The sequence below is a fragment of the Trichechus manatus genome, unplaced genomic scaffold (assembly GCF_000243295.1).
Source record: "Trichechus manatus latirostris isolate Lorelei unplaced genomic scaffold, TriManLat1.0 scaffold00021, whole genome shotgun sequence".
Lineage (NCBI taxonomy): Eukaryota > Metazoa > Chordata > Mammalia > Sirenia > Trichechidae > Trichechus > Trichechus manatus.
This window is the reverse complement of record NW_004443957.1, coordinates 5,454,459-5,475,520: the sequence shown is the minus strand read 5'-3', so window position 1 is coordinate 5,475,520 and position 21,062 is coordinate 5,454,459. Positions and strand designations below refer to the sequence as shown.

Sequence of the window (21,062 nt, the reverse complement as noted above, 5' to 3'; positions counted from 1 at the left end):
CAGCTTCTGCAGCTGTGTGACTTGGGAGAGGCCTCTACCCTGATCCACAGACTTGGGACGTTCTAGCCTCTACAATCGCGTGAGCTGTTTCCTTGATATAATCTCTCTCTCTATATATATATATTTATACACTTTACTGGTTTTGCTTCTCTAGAGAACCCAGCCTAAGACACCAGGTTTGTCTTCCAAGGCATGACTGGGTTGGTTCAAACCACCAACCTTTCAGTTCGCAGTTGAGCTCTTGGCCATTTGAGCCACCGAGGGATCCTCAGTGTTTCATAGGTAGGTGTTAACAGACAATCTAATAATTAGATGGTAAACTACTACTGTGTTTCTACTGTCACATTTGGTGGGGCCTGTAATAAAGAATGAATGAAGACAGAAGGAGAGTTTGGTTTCTGCTGAGGCAGTACAGACGTTCTAAGTACATTGATTAGTGTCATGATGTCTCTGTGACCTATTCAGTTTTAGAATTGTCTGAGAACTAAGGAACAGATTCTAGGAGGAAGGAGGACTTGAGTAAACAGAGACTACACTCTAATGCCAAAATCCAGACTCTTAACTATATGCAGTTGAGAAAAGGCCTCCTTCCCTTTTCTTTGGAAATCATCCTTTAAGTCAGGAAATGACCCTTGTTTCTAGTAATCTGTACAATCACAATTATGTGATGTGTGAGGTAATGAAACTATAAAAATATATTATGAGTGTTTTATGAGTCTACCCAAAGATCCCTTTTCTCAGGCTCTGCCTGGTGATTTGAATTTCTCCTGCATGATTTTGATTCTACAGGTACACTTTATAGTGAATGGTCACGGAAAGTCTCCCTGACCGAGAGATAGCATTCAAGTTGAGATATGAATGATAAAAAAATGAAGCCAGCCTTACAAGATGGGAGGAAAGGGCACTCCAGGCAGAAAAGGCATTTAACACAAAGATCTTATGGTGGTAACTCCCTTATCATATTTGTAGAGCAGAAAGAAGTCCATGAGGCTAAAGGAGAAGAGCAAAGGCAGAGTGAGAGGAAGGGAGATCAACAAGTTAGGCAGGGTCCAAAATATACAAGGTTTTGTAAGCCAGATAAGTTCTCCATTGGTGATCTCATACCTTGGGAAAGGAGACCCAAGATCAAGACCTGGGGCGTTTAAACCTTTAAGTGTCAAACAACAGAAGGGGGCTGTCACAGATTGAATTGTGTCCCCCAAAAATATCTGTTGACTTGGCTAGGTCACGATTCCTAGTATTGTATGATTGTCTACCATTTTATCATCTGATGTGATTTCCCTGTGTGTTGTAAATTCTATCACTATGATGTAATAAGATGGATTATCGGCAGTTATATTGATGAGCTCTACAAGATTAGATAGTGTCTTAAGCCAGTATCTTTTGAGATATAAAAGAGAGAAGCAAGCAGAGAGACAGGGGGACCTCATACCACCAAGAAAGCAGTGCTGAGAGCAGAGCACATCCTTTGGACCTGAGGTTCCTACGTTGAAATTCTCCCAGACCAAGGGAAGACTGATGACAAGGACCTTCCTCCAGAGTTGACAGAGAGAGAAAGCCTTCTCCTGGAGCTGTTGCCCTGAATGTGGACTTGTAGCCTACTAGACTGTGAGAGAATAAGTTTCTCTTTGTTAAAGCCATCCATTTGTGGTATTTCTGTTATAGCAGAACTAGATGACTAAGACAGGCCAAATAAACAACACTGAGAAGGAGTGATCAATGACTTAGGAAGAAAATCAGTAAAGCCGTCATGACAAAAATCACATGATCATCTCAACAGATGTGGAAAAGCATTTGACAAAATCCAACAAACTTTCATCATTGAAAAACCACTCAACAAAATGAGAAAAGAAGGGAACCTCCTTAACCTGATAAAGGTCATCTGTAAAGAATCCACAGCTAAGATAACAATTAATGGTGAAAGACTGGATGCTTTTCTCTTAAGATCAGGAACAAAACAGCAGTGTCCACTCTTACTACTTTTATTCAAAAATGTCCTTACTGGAGGTTCTAGCCAGGGCAATTAGATGAGAAGGGTCTGGGTTTGGGGTCTTTAAAGCCATCAGGGATAAATAATAAACTAAAGAAGAGCTGCTTTCCCTTAAAAAAAAAAAAAAAACTTATAGTACCACAGATGTGTATGTGGTCGGACTATTGCCTCAACAGACATTATACAGTGCATGACTGTATTGGAAGAAAATGGAATTAAAGAGAAAAAAAGGGATTAACTCAGGCTTTCAAAAAATCTTCTCTAAGCCCTCTGAAGGTAATCAAAAGACAAAGTGAAATCTTAGTAAAAAGAAACAAATGTTTTTTAGGTTGAAAGAAAGTAAATACCTTCTCTCAGTCTGCTGGTGTCTTGTCAATTTCTTGATGTTGTCCTTTGAAGCACAGAAGTTTTTAAATTTGATAAAGTCTAATTTATCAAATTTTTCTTTTGCTGCTTGGGCTTTTGGTGTCATATATAAGAAGCCATTGCCTAATTCAAAGTAATGATTTATGACTTTGTTTTCTACTAAGAATTTTATAGTTTGAACTCTTACATTTAGGTCTGTGATCCATTTTGAGTCAAAACTTATGCTGAGTGAAATACATCAGTAACAAAAGGACAAATACTTTATGATCTCACTTATATGAAATAAGCAAATAAAAAAAAAAACCCTTTGCCGTAGAGCCAATTCCGACTCATAGCAACCCTAGAGGACAGAGTAGAACTGCCTAATATGGTTTCTAAGGAGTGGCTGGTGGATCCAAACTGCCAACCTTTTGGTTAGCAGCCAAGCTCTTAATTACTGTGCCACTAGGGCTCCATAAAGTAAATATATAGAAACCAAAAATTGTTAGTGGTTACCAGGGGTGGGAGAACAGGGGAAACGGAGAGTTACTGTTCAGGGGACACAAAGTTTATCTTAATGGTGGTGAAAGAATTCAGAAAAGGATATTGAGAATGGTTGCACAACTTGAAGAATGTAATCCATGTCACTGAATTCTACATATAGAAACTGTTAAACTGGTGTGTGTTTTGTTGTATATATTTTCACCACAATGAAAAATAAAAGATAATTATGTAGTCCTATAGTCCTTATTTTCAATTAATTCACTGGTATTCTGTTTTATAAAAAAATATTTTTCACTGCTCTGAGGATAACACTGTGATAAAATATTAAATGATGATAATAAGCACTCTACCTCTGAGGTCTTCCACTGTTTCCTGTGCTGGCAACTCCTAAATAAATGAAAGAACAAAAATCAATATGTGACTCAGCTCACGGCACATTTCCAGTCAGCCAGCAGATATTGATCAGCAGCCACTGTTTTTCTAAAAGGCATGTAAGGAGGAGACAACAGAGTGCCCACTCTCCTCAATCTTCTAATAAAATGGGTAGCAAAAATGAATAGAAAAAAAAAGATATATATATATATACATGTAAGTGTAGACATCCAAGCAAGAGAGCTGTACTGGGATTAAGGGGGGTTGATAATTATGGAAGGAAAAAGGAGAGAGAATAAGGCACTACTTATACTAGAATAAATTGTTGTTGTGCCGTAGAGTCGATTCCAACTCATAGCAATGATAAAGGACAGAGTAAAACTGCCCCATAGGGTTTCCAAAGAGCGGCCAGTGGATTCAAACTGCTGACGTTTTAGTTAGCAGCCTGAGCTGTTAACCACCTCGCCACCAGGGCTCCAGTAGAATAAATAGAGCCTGCTAAAAAGTTGGGGGAGAAGACAGAAGTGGCCGGGGCCAGAGTACTTGCAGCACAGGATCGGGTGTTCATCTATGGTCCCAAGTGCGTGCCTCAGGCTGCTTCCACACTCTGAGGATGTGATATTCCATTAACACAGGGACCAGAACTTATGAATATACAGCTAGTCTGCACGCAAAGTAAAAATGCTGCCACTGCACACTTCCATTCAAAGAGGAATCAAACACAAAAACAAAATGAAAGAGGAAAACAGCACTAACCAATAGCCCGGAAGAGTGGTGAGAGTTTATGCTTTGCCTGCGGGAGCTGCGGTGGAGAGGAGGCGTGGGTAGGTTGCTATTGGCCTCTTCCTTTTCGCCATTGTTAATCTGTCTATTATTGCTAATCCAACACAAGAAACACAAGACCGTGATTATATAACAAAATAGAAACATGACTCTTTCAGTATTAGTCTAAAATCAAATTTTCTTCCAGGTCCATTTTGTCATATTCTTCACTGTATAAAAATCTCATTTTTAAGGGAGAGTAGTAAACATTATAAACATTACTTTTAAATTATAGGGCATGTTCTCTCACAGAACAATCAGAAATAAGGACAAGAATAGAGGCAATGATGCTTACTCAAGAATTACTTAATATTTTATTACTTTCATATTAACAAACATGGATGTTATTTTTAAAAATACTGTAAGCATTTAAATGACAAGATAAAAATACTGAACTAAAGTGCTAAGCCTAATGCAAACAAACTTAAGATCAGGGTATAAGGCCATATTGATAGACAGTTAAACTATCTTGATTACGAAAATCAATTTTATGCCTAACTGAAAAATATTTTTAAAATATATATATCTGTGTCTGCCTGTACTGGCATATTTTCATAAACAACTACAAAGTGAGAAAAATCTTTTTCATCAAAATTAGAGCATTTTAATTATGAACTGACACATTAATTGGAAAAGTTACCTCGGATTTTTGTGATTAGTTATATGTTCACTGTTGGCCTCTTTGTCTTTATGGAGCTTCTCTTTCCTTTTGGAGGGCTTTTGCTGAATTACTTCCCCTTTGTCAAACATGAGGTGTAGGCGATAACTGACCAATTTGATTACTGTGAAGAATATAGTCACTGAACTGCAGTAAAAAAATACAGTGAACGCATTTGGAGGAAAAGCCTAAAAGGAGAAAAAGAAAGAAAATATGAAGCCCTGAGCTTAGTAAACACTGATAGTCATTCAATTACAGGATTGCTTTTTTTGTTTTGTCTTTGTTTTAAATCTGAACGCATTTTTTTGTCTATTTATTGAACATAAATCAAGCAAGATATTAAATTTTATGAATTTTATAAGTTTTCTTGGCTATAATATTTGAGGAGAAAGAGCTGCTACCTCCCCCCCTCCCCCACCACCACCTTTAGTCTTTCTTGTTTCTCAGGTTCTTGTACTAGGTGGGTTGGTGAGCAACATGTGATTTGCAGGCAGGAACCCACAGAACAAGGTGAACCTTCCCCTTTTCTATAGCTTAATCCTATCTTCCTGCACATCTGTTCTCAAAGGCCAGAAGAAGGCCGTTTAGATGTTGTTTCCTTCAATGGAACACAAAGAGCCTTGTGGAGAGTCCAGAAAGAGAGGAAGAGAAAGATTAGCATTGTGTCCCCCTCCTTCCCCTCCCAAGCCTCCCATTAGGCTTACATCTGTAGGGCCATGGATTTCCCTAGAATGGTGACACAGACAAGAGACCAAATAGGGTGTATACTGCTTCCAGGAGGAAGAAGGGCATGTCCAGCAGTGACAAGTTATCTTAACATGGAGATCATGATAAAGTTCAATTCAGTTCTGTCCAATCCTCTCAAGAAACAAAAAGAATCACTTGGGGCCCATGTTAGTAACTGCCCCACCCCTTAGGAACTCCCACCGTTAAATCAAAACTAAACTCATTGCCATTGAGTTGATTTCAACTTATACTGACCCTATAAGACAGAGTAGAACTACCCCACAGGGATTCCAAGGAGAGGCTGGTGGAATCAAACTGCCTACCTTCTGGTTAACAGACAAATGCTTAATCAACTGCGCCACCAGGATCTACTAGGATCTCCCACATACCTCCTAGTTCTTTCCCAGGACCAAGGATCATTACAGGCTCAATGACCTTTCTTAAAACTAAATCCTTTGGAATGCAGACAGATTCTAGAGTGTCCCAGGACTATACAAAGGGCAGCCTCAATGAACAGCAAGAACCTTTCATCACTAGGCCTCCCTGAAGGACTTCAGAGATCCAGCAATGAGTCGTGGTCTGTGCTGTGTCCTGGAACACAGCCAGGTCCACACACAGCATGGCCCTGTCCAGCTCTGCTCCTATAGCAGCCCCCGCCAACCTGCCAACCTGCCCCAGCCCATCTGGGGTTTAGCATCAAGGTAAAATGGTCCTTGAAACAGAACAGCCCAGCAAAAAGAATTTCAAAGAAAGAGAAACACAATCACCAACAACCATAAGATGAAATGAGGAATTATCACCGTCACTGACTCACTTTTAAGGCAAAAAAACTCCACATCAATATAAACCAACAAATAAGTGAATAAAAAAATCACAAGATAATATTAGAGAGAGACAGATAGACAGACAGATAGATAAATAGATAGATAATGGATAAATCCAGGTCCCTATCTGGAAGTGGGTAAGTTTCACATTTACATATGCATCTTGATGTGACGCCGTGAAACAATTCAAGCAATATATAGACACGTTAAAAAGAGCAAGAGATAGGGGGCCACTAATAGCCACCACCACTTTTTCTTAATGTGTCTATATTATTTAGGTTTTCACATTTCAGTTTAAAGCTAGAAGGTTAATTTGAGAAAAGTGGCAAAAGAAGGGGAAACTCTATATGGTACAATGGATTCCAGAGTGCTGTCATAAACAAATTATATTCAAAAGTTATTTACATTTTTATACAATTTAGGCTTCATAGTTCTCTGGTTGGCAGGCGTAGCAGAGACAGTTAGTGGTCACCCATCTAAATATTCCATCTACCACCCATCTGTCAGCTTGCATGTTGCTATGATGTTGGCAGCTATGCCACCAGTATTACACATACCAGCAGAGTCACCCATGGTGGACAGATTTCAGTGGAGCTCCCAGACTACATAACACTGATTAGGAAGAAAGGCCTGAAGATCTACTTCTAAAAATCAGCCAGTGAAAACCCTATGGATCGTAACAGAACAGTGTCTGATATAGACTCGACCATATCAACAATTGTGGGATGACACAGGACTGGGCAATGTTTGCCTGTTGTACATGGGTTCATGATGAGTCAGAGCCAACTCGACAACATCTATAAAGAACAACGAACATTCCACACACTCCCCTATACTTCCCAGCCTCCCCTGCAGTTAGTCCACTTCCATGTGACTACTTTTGGCCAATGGACTATGAGCAGGAGTGGCTGGTGTCACTTTTGTTGTCGTTAGGTGCTGCTGAGTCAGTTTCAACTCCTAGTGACCCTATGTACCACATAATGAAACACTGACTGGGCCAGCGCCATGCTCACAATCATTGTTATGCTTGAGCCCACTGCTGCAGCCACTGTGTCAATCCACCTCGGTGAGGGTCTTCCTCTTTTTCAATGACCCTATACTTTATCAAGCATGATGTTCTTCTCCAGGGACTGATCCCTCCTGACAATATGTCCAAAGTATGTAAGACGTAGTCTCGCCACCCTTGCTTCTAAGGAGCATTCTGGTTGTACTTCTTCCAAGACAGATTTGTTCCTTCTTTTGGCAGTCCATGGTATATTCAATATTCTTCACCAACACCACAATTCAAAAGCGCCAATTCTTCTTTGGTCTTCCTTATTCATTGTCCAGGTTTTGCAGGCATATGAGGCAACTGAAAATACCATGGCTTGGGTCAGGCACACCTCAGTCTTCAAGGTGACATCTTTGCTTTTCAACACTTTAAAGAGGTCTTTTGCAGCAGATTTGCCCAATGCAATGCATCTTTTGATTTCTTGACTGCTGCTTCCATGAGTGTTGATTGTGGATCCAAGTAGAATGAAATCCTTGACAACTTTGATCTTTTTCTCCATTTATCATGATGTTGCTTATTGGTCCAGTTGTGAGGATTTTTGTTTTATGTTGAGGTGTAATCCATACTGAAGGCTGTGGTGTTTGATCTTCATCAGTAAGTGCTTTAAGTCCTCTTCACTTTCAGCAAGCAAGGTTGTGTCATCTGCATAACATAGGTGGTTAACGAGTCTTCCTACAATCTTGATGATGCGTTCTTCTTCATATAGTCCAGCTTCTTGGATTATTTGCTCAGCATACAGACTGAATAGGTATGGTGAAATATGAGCTAGGATGCCTTCTCTATCCCCCTCTTTTCCTCTTTACTTGGTGATCTCAAAGGCCATGTTTTCCAGATGGAACATCCACAAGATGATGGAACTTCCTTCAACCTAGGTGCCTGACTGACTCTGTGGAATGAGGCGCTACTGACCCAAGATGGACATGTAACATGAGTAAGAAATAAACTTTTGATCCATTAAACTCTTGAGATTTGGGGTGTTATCTGCTGTAGCAGTCAGCATTGCTTAACCTACTTAATATAGGGGTTCCTTTTCCAAGGAGAAGCTTCTATTTAAATTATTGAATTTTCCTAAGAGCCACATATAATCTACTTTGAGACATACTGAGAAAACCCTAAGGCACTGGGAAAAGAATGCTAGGAAAGAAGTTGTTGTTGTTGTGTGCCATCCAGTCAATTCCAACTAATAGCAACCCTACAGGACAGAGTAGAACTGCCCCATAGGGTTTCCAAGGCTGTAGTCTGCCGCATCTTTCTCCTGTGGAGTGGCTTGTGGGTTCAAACTGCCGACCTTAAGATCAGCAGCCGAGCGCTTAACCACTGTGCCACCAGGGCTCCTTTAGGGAAGAAGAAGGGGAGAGAAAAAGATTATATGTGGCTCTTAGGAAAATTCATTTGGAAAAAAACTGGCTTGCCACAATAAGAACAGATAATACTTTTAAATTTATGCTTATAAATACAAACTTTAGCACAAGTTTGGTGATGCTGAAATCAAGAGAAGGCAGTAAGTTAAGAGTTTGAAGTTACCATGAGCATTAGTATCTCGTTTGCAGCCCCAGTGAGAACAGCCTGTCTCACCCTCCATGATGGACCACGTGGCACTGTGTCATATCCCCAGAAAACCAAAACACCTCACCAGGCCCTAGTGAGAGACAGAGATTTTACTCAAAATTTCCTGGGAAGAGAGGGAAAGTTTTACAGCATGGCATACATGGCACATTATTCTTCCTCAAATTCCCTGCTCTCATGATTCCTATAAAAACTCTCGCTTCAGTAGACCCTCCAAACAGAATCTAGCCTTTCTCCCAAATATCTCTTTATTCATGTCATGCAATTAAACTCTTACCAAGCTCCTCCAATTCTATATCCCAGAGACATAACTGAAAATCATTTTCAAGGTCATTTTACTAAGGATGTCATCAGGCCCAGTCAGCAAAAGAGCTCCAACTTCTGGGATGTGCTCTCCTTAGAAGTACGGGGGAGGGGGGTTAGGAAAGAATGGGTCAGAGATGAGTAGCTATAATATTATTTTTAGTTTACATCACAGCTTTATCCCTTCTGATGTAAGGTATATTCAGACTGTGAATAAAAGCTTACTTGTTCCCAGGGGAATCATAATTTCTTCTTAATCTCCATGAACTTACCATTTTAACACATTCTGATTAATAATTTAAAAAAAAAATAGTTGCCATCAAGTCTAGTTGGACCCATCTATGCAGAACTGCTCCATAGAGTTTTCAAAGCTGTGACCTTTCAGAAGCAGACCAGGCCTTTCTTCCGAGGAGCCTCTAGGTGGACTCAAACCTCTAACTTTGAGCACTTAACTGTTTGCAACACCCAGCAACTCCTCTGATAAGAGAAGACATTTTCACAACTGTATCCTTTAGTTAAAGAAAAGCTGTATGTTGTTCTCTGGCCCATTATTAATATAACTAGCAGTATAATAATTAATTCGACTATTCTTTTTCTGACAAAATTTCATGAAAAACAGTAAGCTGTTACCAAACAAGCAATTACAAATATTGTCACACCTCATGAGACTGGATCTCAGGACTCGGCACAATCTCAAAATGCCTCTCCGTTGGATGACCCAGATAGTTCACAGCCCACCCAACGGCCCACAGTCATGCTACCCTCCCATCTCCTGAGTGGTCTGCTGGAGCAGTAATCTGGATGAGTAAGGACTAGCTATAAAAGATGCCTGTGTTCAGTGAAAATAAGCCATTTCCCAGAGACTGAGGGTGCAGACCAAAAGAAGGATGCTTTTGGGGGTTTCAAACTTTCTCTCTGTGTACTTCATAAAGGCACTTCATCAATTTCCTTTCACAAACTAATTTAGAAGATGATTGCTGGAAGGAATATTTTCATTTTTAAAGTGAAGAAGCTGAAGCACATAGTTGGCTACACTACAGAGTTGATCATAAAACTCCTCTCAACCACAAGTTATTTACCCAGTAATCCCAGTTACCTGACAGAGAACCTTGGACTCAGAAGAAATTTTAAAGAAGGCTCTGGCCCATTAGAACACTTTACTGTCAGAAAAAACAGTGCTTCGCACTCCTCTGGCTTTCAGGAGAGGTGATTATTCTCTCTGCACAGCTGGCCTCTCTGCATCTCTGACTCACTCCTTCCTTACTGATTTCTGGGGCATGTTTTAGGTTGCGGGGTCTGTGCATGCCTGCCTCACGCCTTCATCACATTCTCCCTTGGGAGCAGTGGGCTGGACACTGGAAGTGTGTGTCCTGAGTGGCTCCTCCACGCTGCAAGGTTCCAATGTCAGGGCCCACATCAGAGGCCTTCCCCACTCCCTTTGACTGTGTAGGACAGTGTGTATAACTCTGGGGTTCAAAATGAGGAAGTCAACTTGCCTGTAGTACAAGTCACATTCCTAATGTCAGCTGCATCAGCAGTGAAGGTGATACTCTGAACCCCATCTCTTTCACTCCTTCATGTTCCTCAAGTGGCTCAGAAAAGGGAGTGCTACTTATTGGGTCACCATGTCTATTAGCAAAGTTCATACACTTTACTCAAAGAACTGTCACTTAGAGCTTCATTTGGAAGCTCTATGCTCTTCAGCTAGACATAATTCATTTGTGTGGCACATCATAAGCCTAATAAATTTGGTTTACCAGTCCATAGCAAAAATAGAAGCAAATTTGATGCCGAGTGAGGAATAGATAGAAGTAGGTACAAAAATGTTATAAGGCATGGTAAGTGGGAAAAGTAAAATTACAAAAAAAAAAAAAACCGTAAAAAAGCAAAAGCAACTCTGTGGTCATTTTGAGAAACATCATCCCTTAATACATCACTACCAAAACATAATAATATATATAGAATTACAAAGAAAATGTTAATGACATTCAATATAGTGCTCTTAGAGAAGGCAAGAAAATTTGAAATGCCATCAATGTGGGTAAAATAAATTGAATTTTCTTCCTTAAACGTTAAGCATCAAGTAATTTGGAAAATATGTTTCTCAAAATATGTGGCCTAATAAACAAGGCATTAACCTGCAAAAGTAACACTCATGTTCATTTTTGACATTCATGCAGTGATCACGGAGTGCTGAGATTACCCTGCTGCGTGCCAGAGTGTTCTCTCTGCTGTGGGAACCTGCCTAGCCTGGATATTCATGCCACCGGGGGCAGACACAGGCTTTGGAACCTGCTAGCTCATGCTTCTGGAATCCTGACCAGTTCTATAACTGTTAGAAGACCTTGGGGTTATTCCAAAAAGACAAGGTTCAGACAGAGCAATTTGAATTGTCAAATCCACTTCAGAGACAACCAGTAAGAGAGATCCTGTTTTGTTCTTCCATTTGGTAAAATCAAGAGAGATGCTGCTCAAGTCCAAATTCCATCCACTCCAACACAAGCTCACTGCCCATAGTAAGGTACAAGGGGAAGTCCCACACTGCTAGCTCAAGCCATAAAGCTGATCAAACTTCATTTTCATTTACCCTTTCAGGTATTCAACAAGTATTGACTGAATACGTATTCTGTACCAAGTGCTGTGAACAAGACAGGCAAATTTTCTGCTTTCAAGGAGCTTCCATCCTAGCATAGACTAATTACAATCAATTGCAAAATTAATTTTCATCCAACAAGGGACCTGACCTAGTTTGGAGTGTCAAGGAATGATCCTTTAAGGAACTGATATTTACCTTGAGCACTGAGGGATGAACTGAAGTTAACTAGGAAAGGCAAGTGTGGAGATTTCACTGGGAACAGAGCATGCAAAGATATAAATTGGCATTAAAGATACATAAGCAGACCTGTGCAGCTGACAGCCCTGGTGACAGGCAGGAGGAGAAAGGAGTGAGATGAGGCTGGAAAGGTGGGAGGAGCCAGGGTATACAGAGCCTCGTGGGCCCTTATCAAGTCCTTCCTCAGTCCTTGCTGGGGGAGCCGATGGTGACCTGCCTGATAATCACCCACTTGTATCCTCAGTTTTCAGGAGAGTCCCTCTCAAACACCATCTTAACCACATCACTCCCCTGTGCAAATATAGGACACTTGTATTGTGTTAGGCAGAAATATGACTTTGTTATTGTCTTTACTTGGAGATTATGTATGGTTTGAGGAGATACGTATGTGTGCCAAGTTGACAAGCAGTAGACTATGATGGTTTATTTTATGTGTCAACTTGGCTAGGCTCTGGTGCCCAGTCGTTTGGTCAAACACTAGTAGTTGCTATTATGAAGTAATTACATGTGATTAGATCAGCTGGCCTAAGAAAAACAGATTACCTTTCATTATGTGTGTGGGCTTCAATCAATTAGTGGCCTTGAGAGCAAAAAAAGGAGATTCCCTAGAGTGTGTTCTGCCTCCAGACGGTAATAGACATTTTTCCAGAACTCCCTCACTCTTCACTTTTCTCGGTGTCTGATCTATGGATTTTGGATTTGCCAGCTTCCCACAATTGTGTAGCCAGTTTCTTGAAGTAAAGTTTAAAAATGACAATAATATACATATACATACACACATATGATATTACGTATACCCCACTAGTTCTGTGTCTTTAGAGAACTCTAAGATACTACTCCAACACTGTTTATATTAGTTCCAAAACTTTTCACCAGCAAAAACCCTTGGGCCTCCAAGGTTCTTGACCATTACATAATTGGAGTATGCTCTGCTGTCTTCTGCCTCTGTCCTGAAGGAGTAAACAACCTAAATGGGGAGATAAGATTAATGTGCACGAAGTGATATATAAACAATACAAAGTGACACTCACATAAACTGTCTTATCTGAGCCTCCAGGCAGTCCAGTTAGAGAAAGTGGAAAAGATCATAGAGAACTGGGAGTGTTGTTGAGGGCTTCACAGAGAAGCTGTGCTTTGACCATGGATGCAGGAATTAGATAATGCAAGAGATGGAGCAGTGGGTCTAAGTGAGGGCAGGGGCAGGGGCATATATCATTTGCCCAGATGTAACAGATGAAGCCATCAGAGTAACCTGATTCTCCAGAAGAGAAGAAGATAATGAAATGCAGGGACAGACTTGAAGAGAAGGTCCAGAGTTAAGGAACAGGGGCGGAACGGAGCCAAACAAACACTAAGAAGTAATGACAAGGATGAGAAATGCCAGGATACATCTTTCTTCTCAGTATCATAGATTGTGTCTATCATTTTTTTTTGATCAATCAGTTAGTAAATGGTTTAGTGTATGCTATGTGGTAAGCACTCTGATTTCCAAATCAACTATTATCTGTGCCACTCAAAAGTTACCACACTTTTATGGACTCTCCTTACAAGTTATTATAGCCTCCTTGAATGCAAGAGTCAAGTCTACTCTTACACACAGTCGGCAATGTACCCTTTCTTGGCTTGAGCAGGAATGTAGGACCCTGATCTTCCTTACGCCCATTTCCAAGGCTCTACAAACAGTGGCAAGGGCAAACTGTGCTTCCCTCAGGAGCTGACAAAGCTAAGGGTAGGGAAAAGCCTGGACCGAAGTAGCTGACTCATGGCACGGTGTCAAGGATCCCAGACTGGGTTGCTTGCCAGGACTGCTCAGTTCTCTTGAGATGACAAATGTGGGGTGTGTGGAGGGGAGAAAGGATCCTGCAGCAGCAACACCATATCAATGAGACCAGTACATTGAGAGGCAGCTACCACTGTGATGGAAAGGGAAGATCAGGAGCCCAATCTCAAGGGTTAGAGTTAGGAAAGATCTTGGAGACTTGTGCCTGGTGGTGGAATGGGGGAATCCATTTCTGTAAGCAGGAGTGGAGATTTCTAGGAAGTAAAGATTTTCTGATAATCAAGAGACATGAGTATAGATTATATGTCTGTTCTTTATTGTCAGCTTTGCTTCTCCAGTCCTTCACAACTGGAGATACTGATGCCCTTCACTCCATACCATTCTGGAGCCAACCACAACCCAGGTATAGCACTAGGAGCAAGTCTCACTGCTGATATACCAGCCATTCAGGTGGTAGAGGTGAACCCTTTTCATATCCAGCGCAGCTCCCATACTATAGAATTAAGTTCCTCCACCCTCGTACAGGATGCACCCCACTCCTAAACACGTAAAATTATATTATGATTTCATGGGGGCTCAAGTTGACCTATCTTTGGCCAGTGTCTTCAAGTTTGCTCCCATATCCATCTTGCATGACCCTAGTAACTTCGATAGCTTCTTTGCATTTAGGCCCTGGTGGTGCAGTGGTTAAGCACTTGGCTGCTAACTGAAAGGTAAGAGGTTTGAACCCACTAGCTGTTTTGTGGGAGAAAAATGTGGCAGTCTGCTTTCGTAAAGATTTACAGCCTCAGAAACCCTGTGGGGCAGTTCTACTCTGTCTATAGGGTTGCTATGAGTCGGAATTGACTCGATGACAGTGGGTCGGGTTGGGTTGGATTGGTACATTTCCTGCCCCAGGACTGGAATAGGCCATTTCTCCAAAGAGCCTTAGTTCCTTTTAGAGGAAATGGAATTTAGAGACCATATCTGAAGGCTAGATTTGTCCATTGCTATTGGGTCATCATTGCTTCTAGGTTTCTCAATAGACAGAACGAGAAAATACGAATTCCCTTGGGGAAAAAAAAAAAACACATGATTTCAGACTGACATATTCAATTCAAATAAGGAATACAAGGTTTTTATACAACTTTTTTGATCTATATTTGTATCTGTTTTCTCTGATTGCCGAAATCTTGATTCCTAAAGATATTAACATGATTATTTATTTTCTTTACTTTTCAATACACATACAATTTTAAAATAAGAACATAAAATCTTATTGATAACAATAAGTTACTGAATGCAATTTAGGTTCTTTCATCTTTAGGTTATATCCCAGTAGTCCTAGAAATTTTGTTTAAAGTCATTTGAAATAACTTTTTGTTTGACTATGCCACCGAACTATGAAATAAGGTTTACTCCTTGTTTCCATCTCAATTGTCTTCCTCCATTTTTTCTCTTCCTCTATAGGGAACTATCTTTTTTTTTTTTTTAATTAGTTTTTTTTTAATTTATCCTTCCACTGCGTCTTTTTGAAAACATAAGCAACTGTATGTATATTTCATATTTTCTTCCCCCTTTTTAGACAATACCTATCTTCTTTTTTCTTTTTCCACTTAACTATAGAACATGGAGGTCCCTCTAGAGCAGTATATTTTCTCATACCTTTTTTACAACTGCAAAGGACTCCACTGTATAGATGTACTATAATTCATTCAACTAGTTCCCTATCAATGGACAGCTGCTTTCAGACATTTGCTATAACAAATAGTGCTTCATTGACTTGCCTTGTACATACATCCCTTTGAATTTTCAAGAATGGCTATTTATCTAAACCATGTTCAGTATTATCTTTTAAATTGTTGCTACCTAGACATGTCAAAAGCCATGTAATTTTCAAGAGTCAAAAGGTGGAAACAGCCTATATGTCCATCAACAGATAAATGATAAGTAAAATGTGGTACACACACACAATGGTATATTATTCAGCCATAAAAAGAAATAAAGTCCTGATACATGCTACAACATGGATGAACCTTGAAAACATTATGCTGAGTGAAACAAGTCAGACACAAAGGGACAAATATTGTAAGATCCCACTTACACAAAACATCTAGAATAGGCAAGGATATAGAGACTAAAGTTTATTAGTGATAATCAGGGACAGTCAGAAGGGAAGGGGAAAGGGGGGATTCACTTCTTAGGGGGGCACTGATGGGAAAATTTGGAAATGGATAATGGTAATGGTTGAACAACTTGCAGTCTTTATTGTTGTTTCTCCCACACATCTCTGTCATTTTGTTGTACTGTGGGAGTGTTGCTGTGATGCTGGAAGCTATGCCACCAGTATTCAAATACCAGCAGGGCCACTCACAGCAGGCAGGTTTCAGCTGAGCTTCTAGACTAAGACAGACTAGGAAGAAGGATCCAGCGGTCTACTTTTGAGGAAAACCTCATGAATAGCAGTGGAACATAGTCTGATATAGTGCTGGAAGGTAAGCCCCTCAGGTTGGAAGCCGCTCAGAAGACAACTGGGGAAGAGCTGCCTCCTCAAACTGGAGTCGACCTTAATGACGTGCATGGAGTCAAGCTTTCAGGACCTTCATTTGCTGATGTGGCACGACTCAAAATGAGAAGAAACAGCTACAAACATCCATTAATAATGGAACGTGGACTGTAGAAGTACTAATGTAGGAAAATTGGAAATCATCAAAAATGAAATTGAATGCATAAACATCAATATCCTAGGCATTAGTGAGCTGAAATGGACTAGTATTGGCCATTTTGAATTGGACAATCATATAGTCTACTATGCTGGGAATGACAACTTGAAGAAGAATGGAATTGCATTCATCATCAAAAAGAACGTTTCAATATCTATCCTGAAGTACAATGCTGTTGGTGATAAGATAATATCCATACGCCTACAAGGAAGACCAGTTAATACATCTATTATTCAAATTTATGCACCAACCACTAAGACCAAAGATGCAGAAATTGAAGATTTTTACTAACTTCTGCAGTCTAAAATTGATTGAACATGTAATCAGGATGCACTGATAATTACTGGTGAATGGAATTTGAAAGCTGGAAACAAAGAAGAAGGATCGGTAGCTGGAAAATACGGCCTTGGTGATAGAAACGATGCCGGAGATTGCATGATAGAATTTTGCAAGACAAATGACTTCTTCATTGCAAATATCTTCTTTCGACAACGTAAACAGTGACTATACATGGGGACCTTGCCAGATGGAATACACATGAATCAAAGCGACTACATCTGTGGAAAGAGATGATGGAAAAGCTCAATATCATCAGTCAGAATAAGGCCAGGGGCTGACTATAGAACAGAGCATCAATCGCTCATATGCAAGTTCAAGCTGAAACTGAAGAAAATTAGAACAAGCCAAAGTACAACTATGAGTATATCCCACCTGAATTTAGAGACTATCTCAAGAATAGATTTGACCCATTGAACGCTAATGACTGAAGACCAGACAAGTTGTGGAATGACATCAAGGACATCATCCATGAAGAAAGCAAAAGGTCATTAAAAAGACAGGAAAAAAAGAAAAGACCAAAATGGATGTTGGAAGACACTTGGTCTTGACATCAAGTAGCCAAAGCGAAAGGAAGAAATGATGAAGTAAAAGAGCTAAATAGAAGACTTGTAAGGGCGGCTCGAGAAGACAGAGTAAAATATTATAATGACATGTGCAAAGACCTGGAGATAGAAAACCAAAAGGGAAGAACATGCTCGATATTTCTCAAGCTGAAAGAACTAAAGACAAAATTTAAGCCTCAAGTTGCAATAATGAAGCATTCTACAGGGAAAATATTCAAGGATGCAGGAAGCATCAAAAGAAGATAGAAGAAATACACAGAGTCACTACACCAAAAAGAACTGGTTGACGTTCAACCATTTCAGGAGGTAGCATATAATTACGAACCAGTGGTACAGAAGGAAGGAGCCCAAGCCGCACTGAAGGCATTGGCGAAAAACCAGGCTCCAGGAATTGATGAAATATCAATTGAGATGTTTCAACAAACTGATGCAATGCTGGAAGTGCTCATTCATCTATGCCAAGAAATTTGGAAGACAGCTACCTGGCCAATCGACTGGAAGAAATTCATATTTATGCCTATTCCCAAGAAAGGTGATCCAACAGAATGCAGAAGTTATCAAAGAATATCATTAATATTACACAAAAGTGAAATTTTGCTGAAGATCATTCAAAAGTGGCTGCAGCAGTATATCAACAGGGAACTACCAGAAATTCAAGCTGGATTCAGAAAAGGACATGGAACCAAGGATATCACTGCTGATGTCAGGTGGACCCTGGCTGAAAGCAGAGAATACCAGAAAGATGTTTACCTGTGTTTTACTGTCTATGCAAAGGCATTCAACTGTGTGGATCATAACAAATTATGGATAATATTGGGAAGAATGGGAATTCCAGAACACTTAATTGTTCTCATGAGGAACCTGTACATAGATCAAGAGGCAATCATCCAAACAGAACAAGGGGATACTGCATGGTTTCAAGTTAGGAAAGGTGTGTATCAGGGTTGTATCCTTTTCACCATATCTATTCAATCTGTGTGCTGAGCAAATAATCTGAGAAGCAGGACTCTATGAAGAAGAATGGGGCATCAGGATTGGAGGAAGACTCACTAACAACCTTCGTTATGCAGATGACACAAGCTTGCTTGCTGAAAGTGAAGAGGACTTGAAATACTTACTGATGAAGATCAACGAACACAGCCTTCAGAATGGATTACACTTCAGCGTAAAGAAAACAAAAATCCTCACAACTGGACCAATAAGCAACATCATGATAAATGGAGAAAAAGATTGAAATTGTTAAGGATTTCATTCTACTTGGATCCACAATCAACACCCATGGAAGCAGCAGTCAAGAAATCAAAAGATGCATTGCCAAGTAGATACATGAGACTAAATGGACAGCTCCTGTCCGGAGGCGAGATGAGAAGGCAAAAAGGGACAGGAGCTAATTGAATGGACATGGGAAATCCGGGCTGGAAAGGAGGAGTGTGCTCTTATTATAAGTAGAGCAGCTAGGGTCACATAGTAATGTGTGTATAAATTTTTGTATGAGAAACTGACTTGAACTGTAAACTTTCACTTAAATCACAATAAATAAATAAATAAATAAAAAAGACGCATTGCATTGGGCAAATCTGCTGCAAAAGACCTCTTTAAAGTGTTAAAAAGCAAAGATGTCACCTTGAAGACTAAGGTGTGCCTGACCCAAGCCATGGTGTTTTCAACTGCCTCATATGCATATGAAAGCTGGACAATTAATAAGGAAGACGGAAGAAGAATTGACGCTTTTGAACTATGGTGCTGGTGAAGAATATCGAATACACCATGGACTGCCAACAGAATGAACAAATCTGTCTTGGAAGAAGTACAACCAAAATGCTCCTTAGAAGCAAGCATGGCGGGACTACATCTCACATACTTTGGATATGTCATCAGGAGGGATCAGTGCCTAGAGAAGGACATCGTGCTTGGTGAAGTGGAGGGTCAGCGAAAAAGAGGAAGACCTTCAACGAGATGAATTGACCCAGTGGCTGCAACAATGGGCTCAAGCATAACAATGATTGTGAGGTTGGTGCAGGACCAGGTAGTGTTTAGTTCTGTTGTACATAGGATGACTATGACTCAGAACCAACTCAACAGCACCTAACAACAGCAACATAGTTTTTTTTATTGATTCTTAAATTTATTCATAAGTGCCATGTAAAGATAGTAAGTTTCATAAGGGTAGGGTCCAGGTCTGTCTTGTTCTCCATCGCACTCTCAACACCTAGCATGGTATCCAGCAAATAGTTGCTCAAAACTACTGGTGAATAAATAGATATTTATGATAGCAATATATGTCATATAATTTATAAATTGTTCTCGATTTAGCAAATATGTGACCTTGGGAAGTTATTTAGCCTTCTTAAACCTCTGCTTTTTCTGAGAAATGGCAATAACAGTTCCTAACAGGATCGGAATAAAGGATTGTTATAAGGATTAAACAAGGAGCCTTGGTGGTGCAGTGGTTAAATGCTAGGCTGCTAACCAAAAGGTTGGTGGTTAGACTCCACCAGCTGTTCTAAGGAAGAAAAATGTGGCAGTCTGCTTCTGTTAATATTTATAGCCCTGGAAACCCTGTGGGCAGTTCTACTCTGTCCTATAGGGTTGCTATGAGATGGAATCAACTCAACAGTAGAGGGTTTTTATAAGTATTAAACAGATAATACATATAAAATGATTAATACATTGCCTGCAAAATAATAGGCACTCAAATGTTAGTGTCACTCATTATCATCATCATCATCATTGTCATCATCATCTACCCATCATCCATCAATATCATGGAATAATTGTAAAAATGGCATGGTGGGGGCATTTAACCTCCTCTAACTTCATGAGGGAGAGAAAGAATCATTATCAGCATCAATACCTCAAGGCTGATTCCTATGAAGTGGAGGTCAGACATACCTCCTCTTTCCAACCTTTTTACCAATTCCTACACTAGCCGTCCCTCCCACAGCACTCTCTAATCCTCTACTTGGTTCGATAATTCCTTGCAATGGCCACACAGAACTCACAGACAATATTCAGGATTATGGGGTTTATTAGGGAAGTACTAGTTTACAATTCAGGATCAGGAACGACTCAGGATACAGTTCTTCTGTCAGGACAGTTTCTCGGCCCTGCCCACAAGCAGGCCTCTCCCTGGTCCTGTGCCTCTCAGCCCTCAGCCCTTCGTTCCCTTGGACATCTTCGGCTTCTTGGGCTGGCCTGGCCTCTGCCCTGCTCAGGCAAGTGTTAGAAAGCTCTTTAGCTCCACTGATAAGTGCTCAGAGGCACCCACTCCACTATAAGCCTTGGCCCGAAGATGCTCAGCTCTCTCGCTCTGTGGGTCAGCCATCCTAGCTCTGCCAAGTGCCCAGAGGCACACCACTCCACCAGCAACTCCTTCCTGAAGACACTCAGTTTTCTTGCTCCATGGGCTGGGAAGCCCACCACGCCGTCTCTCGCTGGTCTCCTGGTTCTGCTGCTGCCAGTTCTCTGCTGCACTTGCTGCTGTTTCTTGCTGTCTTGCACCATCTCCAGTGTTACAGCTCTCTATCTCCTGGGTGTAGGAGGTTCTCAGCACAGGGGCTCTGGGTCCAAAGGATATGCTCTGCTCCTGTCTCTTCTTCTTGGTGATAGCGAAGTTTCCCCTTTCTGCCTCTGGGATGGCTCATTTTAAGCCCAAGGAGATGACAAAACTAACCAATCCCCTTG

At 40.5% G+C, this 21,062-nt stretch overlaps 1 protein-coding gene across 1 annotated transcript in view; it reads right to left on the bottom strand.

Moving 5' to 3' along the window:
* PCNX2 (pecanex 2) overlaps window positions 1-21,062 on the bottom strand; it is a 343,407-nt gene that overhangs the window by 306,771 nt on the left and 15,574 nt on the right. The window contains exons 2-4 of the mRNA XM_012554495.2: window positions 4,674-4,879; window positions 3,968-4,088; window positions 3,190-3,226 (exon numbers count right to left, since the gene is read on the bottom strand). Of these exons, the coding sequence (XP_012409949.1) occupies window positions 3,190-3,226; window positions 3,968-4,088; window positions 4,674-4,879 (364 nt within the window). The remainder of the gene's footprint in view (window positions 1-3,189; window positions 3,227-3,967; window positions 4,089-4,673; window positions 4,880-21,062) is intronic.